This window comes from Mauremys mutica, unplaced genomic scaffold (genome assembly GCF_020497125.1).
Source record: "Mauremys mutica isolate MM-2020 ecotype Southern unplaced genomic scaffold, ASM2049712v1 Super-Scaffold_100129, whole genome shotgun sequence".
Taxonomy (NCBI): Eukaryota; Metazoa; Chordata; order Testudines; family Geoemydidae; genus Mauremys; species Mauremys mutica.
Genome location: NW_025423276.1, coordinates 538,984 through 552,659, shown reverse-complemented (window position 1 = coordinate 552,659; position 13,676 = coordinate 538,984). Strand labels below are relative to the sequence as shown.

Sequence of the window (13,676 nt, the reverse complement as noted above, 5' to 3'; positions counted from 1 at the left end):
GGAGGTATCCCTCTGTAGTTAGATCCTGGTGTCTCTCCTAGGAAAAGGGAGGGGGGAGGAAGCAGGGGGGAATGGTTTATTTCTCCTGGGTGTAAGAACTCCATGGATTTGGGGCTCTTGGAATCCCCTAGGATTTTGGGGAAGGACTGTGTCCCAATCCACGTTTCCTGATTGGGTGGTGGCAGCTTTTACTAGATCTAAACTAGGATTTTAGTTTAGAGGGAAACCAGTGCAGGTCCCCACATTGGAACCCAACAGCTCTAAGTGGGGGTGAGACCTATGACAAGTTTATTACAAGAAATTTGTATACAAGTTCATCTCCAATTTCTTGAAATTAAAGTTCTCTGCTTTTACAAACCATATTAGACTTGTCTATACTACATGAGGAATGATACTAATCTGGGAATTGGTTTAAGTGTTATGAAAGCCCTTTTAGTGAGAAGGTTAGCATATCTTGTAAAACTAGATTAGTTATTTGCCCTTATTACTTTTAACCTGCATCATAACATGTTGGAGAGGATAGGAGGGGATTTTTTTTTAATCCAACTGGTTTAAATGTGATCCAATTGAGACTACTACATTTGTTTCTTAATTTTTAATGTAATACTTGGATAGCATATTTTGTTTTGCATTTAGGAGGTTCCATTCAAGAAACTTTGGTTGTATGTTTATTATTATTAACCCTGCATTTCAAATACAATTTTAAAAAGCTTTGTCTACACCACACAGCTTTTAGCAACATTCCTGTGCCGCTATAGCCATGCTGCTAAAAGTCGTGCAATGAGCGACTCCTGCCGACAAATCACTGTTCACACTGGCACAGGGGTCGGCAACCTTTCAGAAGTGGTGTGCCGAGTCTTCATTTATTCACTCTAATTTAAGGTTTCGTGTGCCGATAATGCATTTTAACATTTTTAGAAGGTCTCTCTCTATAAGTCTATAGACTATTGTTGTATGTAAAGTAAACAAGATTTTGAAAATTTTTAAGAAACTTCATTTAAAATTAAATTAAAATGCAGATCTTATCAGTTTAGTGCAGTGGTTCTTAACCAGGGGTGCCTGCACCCCCTGGGGCAGGGCTGGTGCAAGGATATTTTGTGCCCTGGGCAAAACTTCCACCTTGCTGCCCCCCATCCCACGCACATCGGTTCATTGATGGGCAAATTCCAAGGAGCCTTTATAGACCCCAGGGGCCAGCCGTGCCAGGGGCTGCTCCCCAGACCAGGTTAATTAATTTTTTAATTAATTAATTAATGGAGATATCCTATCTCCTAGAACTGGAAGGGACTTTGAAAGGTCATCAAGTCCAGCCCCCTGCCTTCACTAGCAGGACCAAGTACTGATTTTGCCCCAGATCCCTAAGTGGCCCCCTCAAGGACTGAACTCACAACCCTGGGTTTAGCAGGCCAATGCTCAAACCACTGAGCGATCCCTCCCCCGGAACTCCCCCGGCGGGTGCACAGTCCCCCCGCAAGCCCTCCTCACCCTGGTGGCCCCTGCCCAGAGTCCACTCACTGGCTTTGCGGGGCTTGGGCCGCTGCAGCAGTTTGGCAGGGAGGAGCTGCCTTCTGGAGGGACCAGAGAGCCAGAGTGTCCTGCTTGCGGCAGCAGCAAGCTCCAGCCATGGGGGAGCCAGCGCGGTGCAGGGGGGCAGCAGCCCTGCAAAGGTGGTGGCGCCACTAGTGGGGAGCACCTGCGCTCTCCCACCCCTCCTGCCCATGCTGCTGAGGCAGTGGGGGGGGGGGAAGCTGAAAGGGGGGGCAGCTGCGGCTCACAGTTCTAGGAGCCGCAGAACCCGAGCGTGGTGAGGGAGGAGCCGGGAGGCCTGCCTGCCTGGGCTGCGGCCTGGTGACCCCTGGGGGGCTCCTGCAGCAGATGCATGCGGGCGGCCGTCCCCATGCGCCCCTCGGCTCCCTCCCGCCACACTTGGGCTCTGCAGCTCCCGGAACTGTGAGCCGCCGCCCCTCCCACAGCAGGCTCAGGGCCCCGCGCCCTGGTGGCTCACGCTCCCGGGAGCCGCAGAGCCCGAGCACGGTAAGGGGGCGCGCTTGCGGCCGGTCTGGAGTCCCAGCCGCCGGCCCCGCTCAGCCTCTGCCGACCCCTGCACTGGCGCTTTTCATCGGTAAAACTTCCGCTGTTCGGGGTGGGGAGGGTGTTTTTAACACTGCTAAACGACAAAAGTTTTGCCAACCAAGTTCCAGTGTAAACTTTTAGTCTTTTAGTCTTTTTTCTTCTAACTGATCCAGGAAGCAACGTGAGGTTACAAGGTGGTACCACAGCTGATCTTTAATGCTTCTTATAGCACTATGACTATCAATGATTCTCATAGCGCTATTACTGTGCATTACATACACTTAAACACTCACACAAGTTCTTTTCTTTTTTTCAGACAGACTGACCAAGTGAAGTTGAAGTAAAAGGGAAGTTACCTTTTGGGGCCATATATTTGCTCCGGAAGTGGCTCCCTCCAGGGGAACGTACTTAACATGCAAGACTACAGATGGCAGGCAGCAGGACTCTCAGTAAAGGCATCCAATTCATATTGGAGTCATGAAATACTGCTTTTATCACACAACAGGAAGCCATACAGAGATACCAGATCTCAGCACGGGTTGACTTAAGTTTTGAGTCATGAGGGGAGCCATCTCATGCAGCTTATTTGGAAGTAGATACAGTGCCTTACTCTTCACTAGAGCATGGTAAACTTGATGACTGAAATGATACTTCAAGTGTTTTCCATCCCAATTTTCAATGTAATATCAATGTTATATAATTTTATTCAAAAAATATCCCTTTTTTTTGCATCTTTGCTTTATGCACGTCCTCAACTCACACGGAGAAGGAAGGCTGGACAACAGGTGCTTACAATGTCTTACAGTAAGCTCAAGAAACTCAATATCACAATCACCTGTCAAAGAAGTTATTCCATTTATAAAAATAAGTGGATTTATCCTAAAGCATTGGTAACTGCTCAGACTTCAGAGTAACAATCATTCTTCACTTGTACTTTCCCACCCCAATTGCTACTGCTCCCCTTTCCTTAGGAGCCATCAACTATATAAGGCCAATATTTTTCTTTACAACATCCACATGTCTCAGTCCATACATCTGATGCATCAGTATGGGACATATTTCAAAAGCAGTCATTTCTAATACATAGAATGTGCATTAGTCATGTACTGAAACCAGACAAGCTAGTAGCAGTCAAAGGGCCTTGTTTCCACTGTGTCATAAGCCAGTAGCACCCTTCAAAACTCGCCTTTATTAAAATATTGATTGTGTATTTAAATGGAAAATTCATCTTTTGTTTTCATGAACACTCACCTGGTCCATGTAAATTCCGTGGGTGGTGGATTTGCGTCAGCATTACACTGGAGCTGAACATGCTCTCTTCCAATGAACCAGTTTCCATCATACCCACTTACTGAAACTTCAGGCGCATCTATAAAATATGATTCATTTCACATTCCAATATTCAAAGTACATTACTAAAAAGGAGACACGCATTGCTTAGAATGATGTGTCTACATGTTGTATTTAACTAACAGTATGGCAGTGCTTAATCTCCAACGAGCAATGGTAGTCCTACCTGGAAATCTTAGAAATAACACGTATACATGGGTAGTTGCCATCGGAGGCTTAACATGAAGCAAATCAGTGGGCCCCATACGTTTTTAGTTTGTTAACTGAAACAAGCGGAGATAATTATATAGTTTTTACGTCAACAATGCCAATTTTTAGCATGATGCAGTGCTAACTTCAATAGTTCAAATATGCCAGATTCTGTGAATTCAAAAAAATTCATATTACACGGTGGTAAATGATGAATTGCACATATGACATGAGTAACTTCTGGCTAATGATTTATACTGTAGTAGGTATCTGCACTGTGCCTATGTTAATAATACTAGTCAAACCAGCAAGGAACTTTAGCGTATTCTGTGTTTAATTTTGATTTATTTCTTTTCAAAGGACTCAACAACTAGTAACGGTGGTAAATATTTAATTTTTTGATAGAGCAGCTTACAGCAAGGGGCCTGATGTTCAGTAAGGAGAGAAAGTATCTTTAAAATATTTTTACCACTCAGTTGCTTTTCTGAAGTAGTAATTAAGTTACTCTAGTATCAGAGGGGTAGCCGTGTTAGTCTGGTTCTGTAAAAGCAGCAAAGAATCCTGTGGCACCTTATAGACTAACAGACGTTTTGCAGCATGAGCTTTCGTGGGTGAATCCGACGAAGTGGGTATTCACCCACGAAAGCTCATGCTGCAAAACGTCTGTTAGTCTATAAGGTGCCACAGGATTCTTTGCTAAGTTACTCTAACCCATCAATATTTTCTGTTCTGAGATCTACATCCTACACTTCCTTTCCCCTTCTCCTGCACACCCATTACTGTGTTATGGTTTGTGTTTGAAAATGGATGCCTAAAGCTAACATTTTGAATCCTTAGGAACCCAATATGTTCTGGACTTTTGAAAATTCTGGTCATATATTTGATAGCCCAACTCCAGGCATCTATTTTGGGTTATGTGGACTAAAGTTTGTAACAGCACATCGAAATGACCAACATAGCATACAATGTAAGGTTTTAAGAAATTCAACTTCTTTATGGCAAGTTACAAGTTACTCTTCAATGGGGAGAATTTATTTTGGAGGCAACTCTTGTCAAAGTCAGCAGGCCATCAGAGCACCGCATTATTAGCGGTTAATCGAGGGAGATATGCGAAGGCCGTGTCTTCAAACTGCAGTTTGGACTATGGGAGTGTGAAAAGGACTCAGCGCCTGGTGTGCAATGATATTCACACTCCCACAATCCAAACTGCAAGGCACTGTAAACAAGCCCGACATTGGTTAGGGCTTTAATCTGTGACCATCAAGACAGAGTTTTTCAAGTAGCCAGAAGTTCACCAGCAAAGGGCTAGAAAGAGGTCTTTTATTGTTGTATTTGTTAATGAACTGAAATTGAAGTAGTACATGTGCCACACTTTTTCCTTGTGATATGCTAACAGTAGTAAAGATGCAGAATCCAAAACAATCTGGTCATACACAGAAACTTATTTGCTGCAATAAAGACACAAACATTGCTAACCGATGAAAGCTCTGCAAATTTCTACAGCTGAGATACAAGGTGCAGTTATGAAATTATAAAGATTATTATTAGGGTCAAATAAGGAGGGGGGCGTGGTAATTTATCATCTCCTGTCACTTGTTTCTTTTAGGGACATCAAGTTTAACAAACCAAAACACACATACACATCTATACACACACAGACATACACACAAAGAAAATAAACTTCCAAATGGAGGGATTCTCAAATTATCCACGCTCTCGCTAACACTCTCAGTAGTGTAGTGAGTGATCTGGTTAAGCACAGTTACCCCATAACATTTTTCATCACTGAAGTTCTTTGGGAATATCATGACTTGTATTATTCCAAGCGTGAAAGAAATGGCAACCACCGTTTCAAGTATTTTTAAATACCTCAATTCTTGTCGACAGGGCCGCCCAGAGGATTCAGGGGGCCTGGGGCAGGGCCAGGTCTTCGGTGGCAATTCAGCGGTGGGTCCCTCTCGGAGGGAAGGACGCACCACCGAATTGCCACCGAAGAATGAAGCGGTGGTGGTAGAGCAGCCTAAGTGCTGCCGATCGCGGCTCTCCCCACCCCTGCCGCTTGCGGCGCTTGTACTCACCGGGCGGCGCTCCAAGGCTTTGGCAGCACTTCAGCGGCGGGTCCTTCACTTGCTCCGAGTCTTCCGCTGCACTGAAGGACCTGCTGCCGAAGACCTGGCGCGAGTGAAGGGCCTGCCACCGAAGTGCCACCAAAAACCCGGAGTGGCTCTTGGGGCCCCTGCAGGGCCCAGGGCAAATTGCCCCACTTACCCCTCCCTCTGGGCGGCCCTGCTTGTTGAATGGGAAAACAGATTTTGCTTATAACAAGTCCCTGTAAAGCTTCCGAGGAGGAACTGAAATTTCAGCTTCAACATCTGAGTATTAGTCAAATTTGTTAAAAAATAAGGGTCCATGAAGAAACATAGGAGGAATCTGAATGGGTAATGAAACCAAGTTAATTAAAAGGTAAGTGGCAATGTGTCTCAGCAAGTAGGGAAACTGACTGGGTCTCGGGAGCCCTGGGTTCTACTCCCAGCTCAGCCAGTGGCCTGCTGCAAATCCTTGGTCAACCCACTTCACCTCTTCCTAGCTCTGTTTCTCCAATCTGTGTGCGGGGCAATGATACTGATCTTCTTTGTACACTGCTTGCAGATCTACTGATGGAACATACTCCAAGGCCTAGTTGTCATATGACAGACCAGCAGCTATAAAAGCAATAGTTAACTTGTTGTATACTTACATAGTATGTCCAATGTGTAAGGATATCTCAGCTCCTTTTCCAAAGCCGGATGCCTCACAACACAAGTTATGAATCTTCCTCTGGAAAATCTGGTGGGTATGAGTTTGTACTGACTGGCAACTGTCATGGTTTCATTTGGAAATAAAGTACAACTGGATTCCACTTCTCCAAGCCCACCTTCCCAATCAATATCTGCAGCAGGTTTTCCAGTGGCTGCTGTACAAATGGCTGCTACTGTCTGATTTTCACCATCTATTAAAGAGTTTGGTCCCTTTGTTAGGCTCACAATGGGTTCAACTATTGAAATAAAAAAAAGTACGTTTTCAGTCAAGACAGAAACGTTTAATCAACCTTACTTCAATTCCTGTATGTACATTTTATCCCCAATAGCCTACAGCTAACAACTCATTTTCAAGGCAGATTTGTTAACTGGCAGGTAAAGTTGATGACACAATGGGCACTTAAAAGTAATCTGGACAACTGACAGCTCTGACATCCCTGTGCTGCACATTGCCAGGATAGACTGATTTAAAATCAAAGTGATAGAAGTCAGATTTTAATCAGCAAGCAAGAAATCTTGTTTTAAATCATTTATTTTAATCTAGCTTTGTATCTGTACTTTATCCCCCTCCCCTCACAAGGTAAGGTTGATGGCTCATTCATTGGTAACCATTAAAACATGTGAAGTGCAACTAAATATAGCCTTTAGGCTACATTTGGTGGGATTGGTTTAACTAACCAGGAACAGACACTATATTTTACACATTTACTTAAGCAATTCTGTAGTTTAACTTACATGTACTCAGGTTTTTTTATAAATACCACAGAAATGTAGGATGCACTTATTTACAACTACACATCTCCAGTGTGGTTAGAACCCAAATCTTTGTTGTTTACTTCAAGTGCTATCACCTAACTAGATACCAGGGTGGGTTTTTTTGGTTGTTTGTTTAGGTTTTGGTTGTTTGTGGTTAAAGATACTTGCTCCACAAGCTATTAAACAAATCATTATGTCCTTCAGCCTACTTTCTTTGGTAGTTAACAGTGTGACTTGCAGCATTATGCTTTGGCCACAAAACATTCTTTTCACTTCTCTTCATTTTTCTCTTTTTTTTTAAATATAGCTATCAAGATAATCAACATGCAAAAACTCAACATCAGGAAAGACCTGAGAGATGCCCAAGAATCAATGACGTCCAGGAGGTTGAACTCGTATACATTAAGGAAAGCCGCTGAGAAAATCAAACTTTTAAGTGCAAGGAAATTTAGACTACTTATGAATGTCAAGCCAGTTACAAATAAGAGATTGATTTCACTCGCATGCTGCAAGCTACTAACAGGGAATATCCAACTGCCCAACATTTTGTGAACTCAGGTGTTCAGAGCATCTCTACTGCAGTTTATATTTAAAAGAAAATAATTCTTACAGTAGTTAGTATTAACTTAAAGTCAATTTGTACATTTTATTTATAAATAAGGTTCAATTATGCATCCACCCACGGAATACAGTTAGTCATCCACCAATTCTTGACCAAACGTAGAATTCTTACTTAATCCAAGTGTAGTGTACTGTTTAAATAATGCCACTTGTACATTGAGAGGTTAGTAACTTTGTATAGTAACTCGAGTTCTTCAAGGTGCATCCCCCTACATGCACTCCACTTCAGGTTCATCTTTGACATTTTTGGTAACAGTGCATGTTCAGCACACGCAGGTGGCTCCAGACCACCTCATGTCCTGTCTCAAGAATACGGGAAGCCATGCAGGCAAATAGCCCTCAGTTCCTTCGCTGTCACCAAAAGAGGAGGGAAAGGGCAAACAGTAGAGCACCTATCAAGACGTCTCTAAGAACTTCAGTTCCTGTAAAATTAAACCACCTTTCCTTTCTCAAGTAGTGTCCTGATGGGTGCTCCACTTCAAGCAACTGACAACCAGCATCCAGAGGAGGGAGCAGCTTTGGAGTCAGATTTAAGACTGCTGACAAAACAGCACTGGCAATAGCAGTATCTGACCTGCAAGCCTATACCAAGACATATTGTTTGGAAAAACTGAACTGGTGACCAAGTTGCAACTTTGCAAATTTCAGTGACTCGCACACTTTTCAAACAACTCAGAATAGCCCCAGAAACGCATTTTGAAGTCTTTGGGTGGAAAGTGTATATTTTTCTGATCGAGCCACAAAAGAAACAGAGTTTCTAAATGGTCTGGCTCTGTCCAGATACAAAGCTAACACCCTTCTGACATTCAGAGTATGGAATGCAGATTCTGCCCTGGACAGGTCTGGATGGGAAATGGATGGGGGAGGGGGAACCACACATACAGAGGAAGGTATATGGCCTGGTTAGTGCAGAAATGGAAGAATGGTTTAGGTAGAAGTTTGAGATGAGGCTGTAATGAAACTTTTTCCTTAATACTGTAAAGGGGCTCCAATATTAATGCCCCTAACGATCGGGCCCAGGTGCAGAAGTGATGCCATTTTAATAGGTAAAGGGAATAGAAAACAACTACTGTAGCTAGAGGCACAAATGAAGGTTCCATGAAGCTGTTAAGGACCAAGTTCAAGCCTCGTACCAGAGTAGGTTGGCTTATTTGTGGGAAGGACCTGCATTGCTGGCATATGATGGTGTACCAATCCATGCAACAAACCTCAATGCCAACTCTGCCCACATATCTACACCAGCGACACCATCACAGGACCTAACCAGATCAGCCACACCATCACCGGTTCATTCACCTGAACATCCACCAATGTAATATACGCCATCATATGCCAGCAATGCCCCTCTGCTATGTACATCGGCCAAACTGGACAGTCCCTACGGAAAAGGATAAATGGACACAAATCAGACATTAGGAATGGCAATATACAAAAACCTGTAGGAGAACACTTCAACCTCCCTGGACACACAATAGCAGATTTAAAGGTAGCCATCCTGCAGCAAAAAAACTTCAGGACCAGACTTCAAAAAGAAACGGCTGAGGTCCAGTTCATCTGCAAATTCGACACCATCAGCTCAGTATTAAACAAAGACTGTGAATGGCTTGCCAACTACAAAAGCAGTTTCACCTCCCTTGGTGTTCACACCTCAACTGCTAGAAGAGGGCCTCACCCTCCCTGATTGAACTAACCCAGTTATCTCTAGCCTGCTTCTTGCTTGCATATATATACCTGCCCCTGGAAATTTCCACTACATGCATCTGGCGAAGTGGGTATTCACCCATGAAAGCTCATGCTCCAATACGTCTGTTAGTCTATAAGGTGCCACAGGACTCTTTGCTGCTTTTATAGATCCAGACTAACACGGCTACCCCTCTGATACATGGAATGTATTGTTCACTGAGATCAAATAAAGGCCATATATATCTTTTCTACAAGACAAAAGCATTCCTTTTATATTTATCACTTATTTTCTAAAATCCCTTACAGGTTTTACAGCTTTAAGCTTTCTGATACATTGAACACTACTAAATTTGTGACATCTTTTTTCTTAACAGGACTAAACAGCTCAAGTCAAAACTCAGTGATTTGGTAAAATCCAGATCAAGTGAGGCAACTAACATTTCAAGTAGACAAAACACTTTTGAGGCAGAGGTTTCCTCGAGAAAAGTATCAAAATTGAAGCTAGGATTCAAATGCTTGAAATTTCTCCCATTCACGTGCAGTTTATTTTAAACATACAAGAATGTGAACGTTTATTTTTAATTAACTGCACTATTTTAGCACATATTTGTCAAACATTTGAAATAGCAACAATTTCATCTCAGCCTATTGTCACCCAGCAAACAAGCTCTCTCCGTAAGCACTGCCCAGTATATTAATTCCATCACTCAATGTTTATTTTCTCCTTCTTGCACTTAAGGCCCAACCATATTACCTACTTTAAAAAAGAAATGCACACACTATTCTCAGCTTTTGGATTATTTGACAGAGTGCCTGGATCTTCTGATTTAAAAAAATGCAAGTCCTCCCCAAATCACTAAGAATGACTTTCAATCAAAAGGCTTGTAGTCTTCTCGTGGATGTGGCTATGGTGACAAAAAAAAAAGTCACAAACCAACTAATACCTACTCTGTGTTGTCTTCCAAGTCAGCCAAGAGGATTGTTAAAGTAAACTTGAGACAGAAGAATAAGTTGTATACTTCTGTAAGTCACAGCATTAAGAAACTCGATCACTTCCTTACAAAGCTGGAGCCCACTAACAATATTTGAAACATCTGTCAAACCCCACTACTGAACTTTCAGTACACAGCAGGAAGGTAAACACGGCCAATCATTATGTGGCAAGATACTGTGCTGTAGATTCAGACCCCAGCTTGCCACACACGATGTCTCCATGTAGCCAAGTCCTATGAAGTTTATTTAGCTTTTTGTGGCGGCTTTTGGGGATAAAAAAATTAAATATAAAATTAAAAAGCAAACATACCTAATACAGTTACGGTTGTTGATGACTGAGTATTTCCTAGTGGGAATGTAACTGCTTTGCATATATATTCTCCTGAATCAGAAAAGCTTATATTGTTTAGGGTGATAGTTGCATCAGTAAGTGAGTGGTTCTTAAGTGACACTCTTCCTTGGTAGTCTCCTCGAGCAGTAAACCCATATTTAGGATGATGAACAGCAATGGTCTGTTTACTTTTACCATGCATCTTCTCCCATGAGATTTGTGTTATTGTTCCATTTATTTCAATTATGCATTTCAGGGTGACATTCTTCCCCCAAACGGCTGTTACATGTGGATCAACAACTGGTTCAACCAAGGCACCTAAAACCAAAGAAATGTGTTAGTTGAGAGATGGGTCCAAATCACTAAGTTAAGAACCATATTCCAAGATAGTTGTCAACAGGGAAGGTGGGACCTTGAGCTGTTCAGGGTGTTGGGATCCGAAGTTTTATTAGGGCTCAGTGCACAGAGCAGACTCATGAAGCTAATTTTCTCCTACTGATTACTACCTTCCTACCACACATTCAATCTTTGAGAGCAAACTGACTATACAAAGGTACTTCTACTCCAATACATCTGTTAGTCTATAAGGTGCCACAGGACTCTTTGCTGCTTTTATAGATCCAGACTAACACGGCTACCCCTCTGATACTTAGCCCCTCCCACACACCCCTGCGGGGTCCCTGCTCCCCATAGTACAGCAGGCCCAGGCTGAAGGGAGCACCCCAATCCAGCCGGGGGGGGGAGGGGAGGGCAGATGGAACCCAGCAATCCTGACCCCCAGCTCCTCTGGGGCTCCCCTGTCCCCTCCCCAAGCAGGGAGGGAACTGCTTTTGTAGCACAAAAGCAATCACTGTCAAATTTTAAAAATAACCATTAATTCTCCTGAAAGAATGGAGAAGTTCCTTTCAGTTTATGTAGATTTTATAGTTGACTACTTCCAACCAGTTTTATCTCATCCATGGAGGATATTATCTACCACAAAAAACCAAAACCAAAATAAAACCAACCACTAACCAATTCCTCAGCCAAAGATAAGAATAATACTGGCGAAGGACAAACAGTATCTTCACTTTTTACTTAAAGTTTTATTAAATTTTGAAATTGTTCAGTTCACTGAAACGAACTCGTAAAGAATGAAAAACTATACATTGTGTGCTAAGTTATCAGAAAGTAAGTTATTGATTTCAATTATTCTCCCCAAAACACTGACTGTGTTAATAGAAACTCAACAGCCTAAGTGGGGAACGGTGAAGGAACTCAAAGTTAAATTATGTTGTGCAGTTCTTTGGTTATGAATTTTCTTTTAAGAGAATGATGTCAGCAGTGTAACAATGCAACTTTACCTTTTAAACCACTGTTTGAGCAAAATATTCTACAGAAAGCAGTTGAAATCACTAAAAATAGTTTTCTGCAGTACATAATAACTAGTACATTTCCAGAATCTTGATTGGTTTAAATTGTTTTTAAGCAATTTAAAAAAATTCAAAGTTCCCTGTCTCCTTCTTAATGGCACACATTCTGAGTTTTAGCTTGCTCTCAAGGGTATGCACTGAAGCATCACTTAAAATCTGCTGCTGGGGTTGTACGACGAGACCTTTTTTCTTTTGATTCACAGGAGAGTTCTTATTTCCAATGCTACAGGCTATCACCTTCACCTTTGAATGAGGTAAGATGCCTCCTTAGCACATTTCATAAAGGTAATGCAGTCCTGTTTTACAGAAAGGGAAACTGAGGCAGAAACATGTTCTGTCCCTTGTCCAAGGTCACCAAGTGAGTCCACAGATAGGACAAGAGCTCAGGTCTCCTGAGGCATGATTGTGTCCTATCCGCCAGGCCGCACAGTTCCCCATATACATTCTGAATAATAATAATAATAATAATGCCATATGTCCACGTTGTAATCAATTAAAACAACACCTTCTTGAGTGGAAACAGTATGAATGATATCTTTAAAGAAACAGACTATACCATTACCTGTGACTTCAGACTCATCATCACCACCAACAACCAATGATGGAGAATCTTGAAATGGAAGAAAAAAAAGTCACTTGTGCTACTACTACTGGTGTTTCAGTATTTCATTTTCTTGATACCACTACAAGAAACAGTAGATCAAATGCAGTCATTTTTTAAAACCACTATGGAGCAGTCTTTCAAGAGGCAGCCTTCATATGTGAAATGTTACACCTTCCCCCACCCTCCATAATTACATTTCTGGGCACGTGAGAGGAGTTTCACATTTGTCCAACAGAGGATCTGTCACTTCTGGAGAATGGAGACTGATGGACAAATACCACAGGTGTGTGCATGCCAAAATGGAGGAGGGCTGCAGCCCTACTGAAAACTAGGCCCTATGTGTCTCAGAAACGCTTAACTGCTGAGCCTTCCTGTGACTCTTTTGCTGTTTTCTGCAGAATCTAAGATTTCATCCAAGAGAATAATAAAGGAAGCTCTCCTCTTTTCCACTGCTGTCAACATTCCCATGCAGAAGAGCTAACCAAATAGGAAAAGCAGCAGAAGTGTGAATTGTTTCCCCCAATCTTGTGTTAAAGGTGCTCAGCAAAGAAACCAAAATAACCAACAAACACTCCTTCCCCCAAGACTCGTGATTTTTTTTGCTTCTTTACGATGGCTAAAGAGTGCCGGCAAGTATTTTTCCCAAGAAGGATCCTGCCTGGTTATTTCAAATCTTAGATTAGCAGGCCCGGATGCTCAAAAGTATTTTAGGGACTAACACATGGGCACCGGGTGCCTAAATATTTTTGAGGCCCAGGACCTCAGCTCCTGTCTAAGCTGAAACACTCTGAAGCCCTGACCTTGTAAAGACTTACCAGTGTGCATAACGTTACACACTATGAGTAGTCCCATTGACTCCACATTGC

The 13,676-nt window shown here is 42.4% G+C and overlaps 1 protein-coding gene across 1 annotated transcript; it reads right to left on the bottom strand.

Moving 5' to 3' along the window:
- Positions 1 to 2,001: 2,001 nt before the first annotated feature.
- LOC123359602 (nectin-3-like) lies at positions 2,002 to 13,635 on the bottom strand. Its single transcript, XM_045001105.1, has 5 exons — positions 13,626 to 13,635; positions 10,774 to 11,112; positions 6,350 to 6,646; positions 3,325 to 3,442; positions 2,002 to 2,134 (listed from the first exon to the last, which is right to left on the bottom strand). Exons 1-5 carry the CDS (start codon positions 13,633 to 13,635, stop codon positions 2,002 to 2,004), a joined length of 897 nt encoding a protein of 298 aa, XP_044857040.1.
- Positions 13,636 to 13,676: the final 41 nt, after the last annotated feature.

Excerpts from the sequence above, each read along its gene's own strand:
- LOC123359602 (XM_045001105.1), bottom strand. Across the intron at positions 6,647-10,773 it reads AACAACCGTAACTGTATTAG|TTGAACCCATTGTGAGCCTA; the intron begins GTATGTTTGCTT and ends TTATTTCAATAG. Across the intron at positions 2,135-3,324 it reads ACGGAATTTACATGGACCAG|CGGAAGTTTTACCGATGAAA; the intron begins GTGAGTGTTCAT and ends CACCCCGAACAG.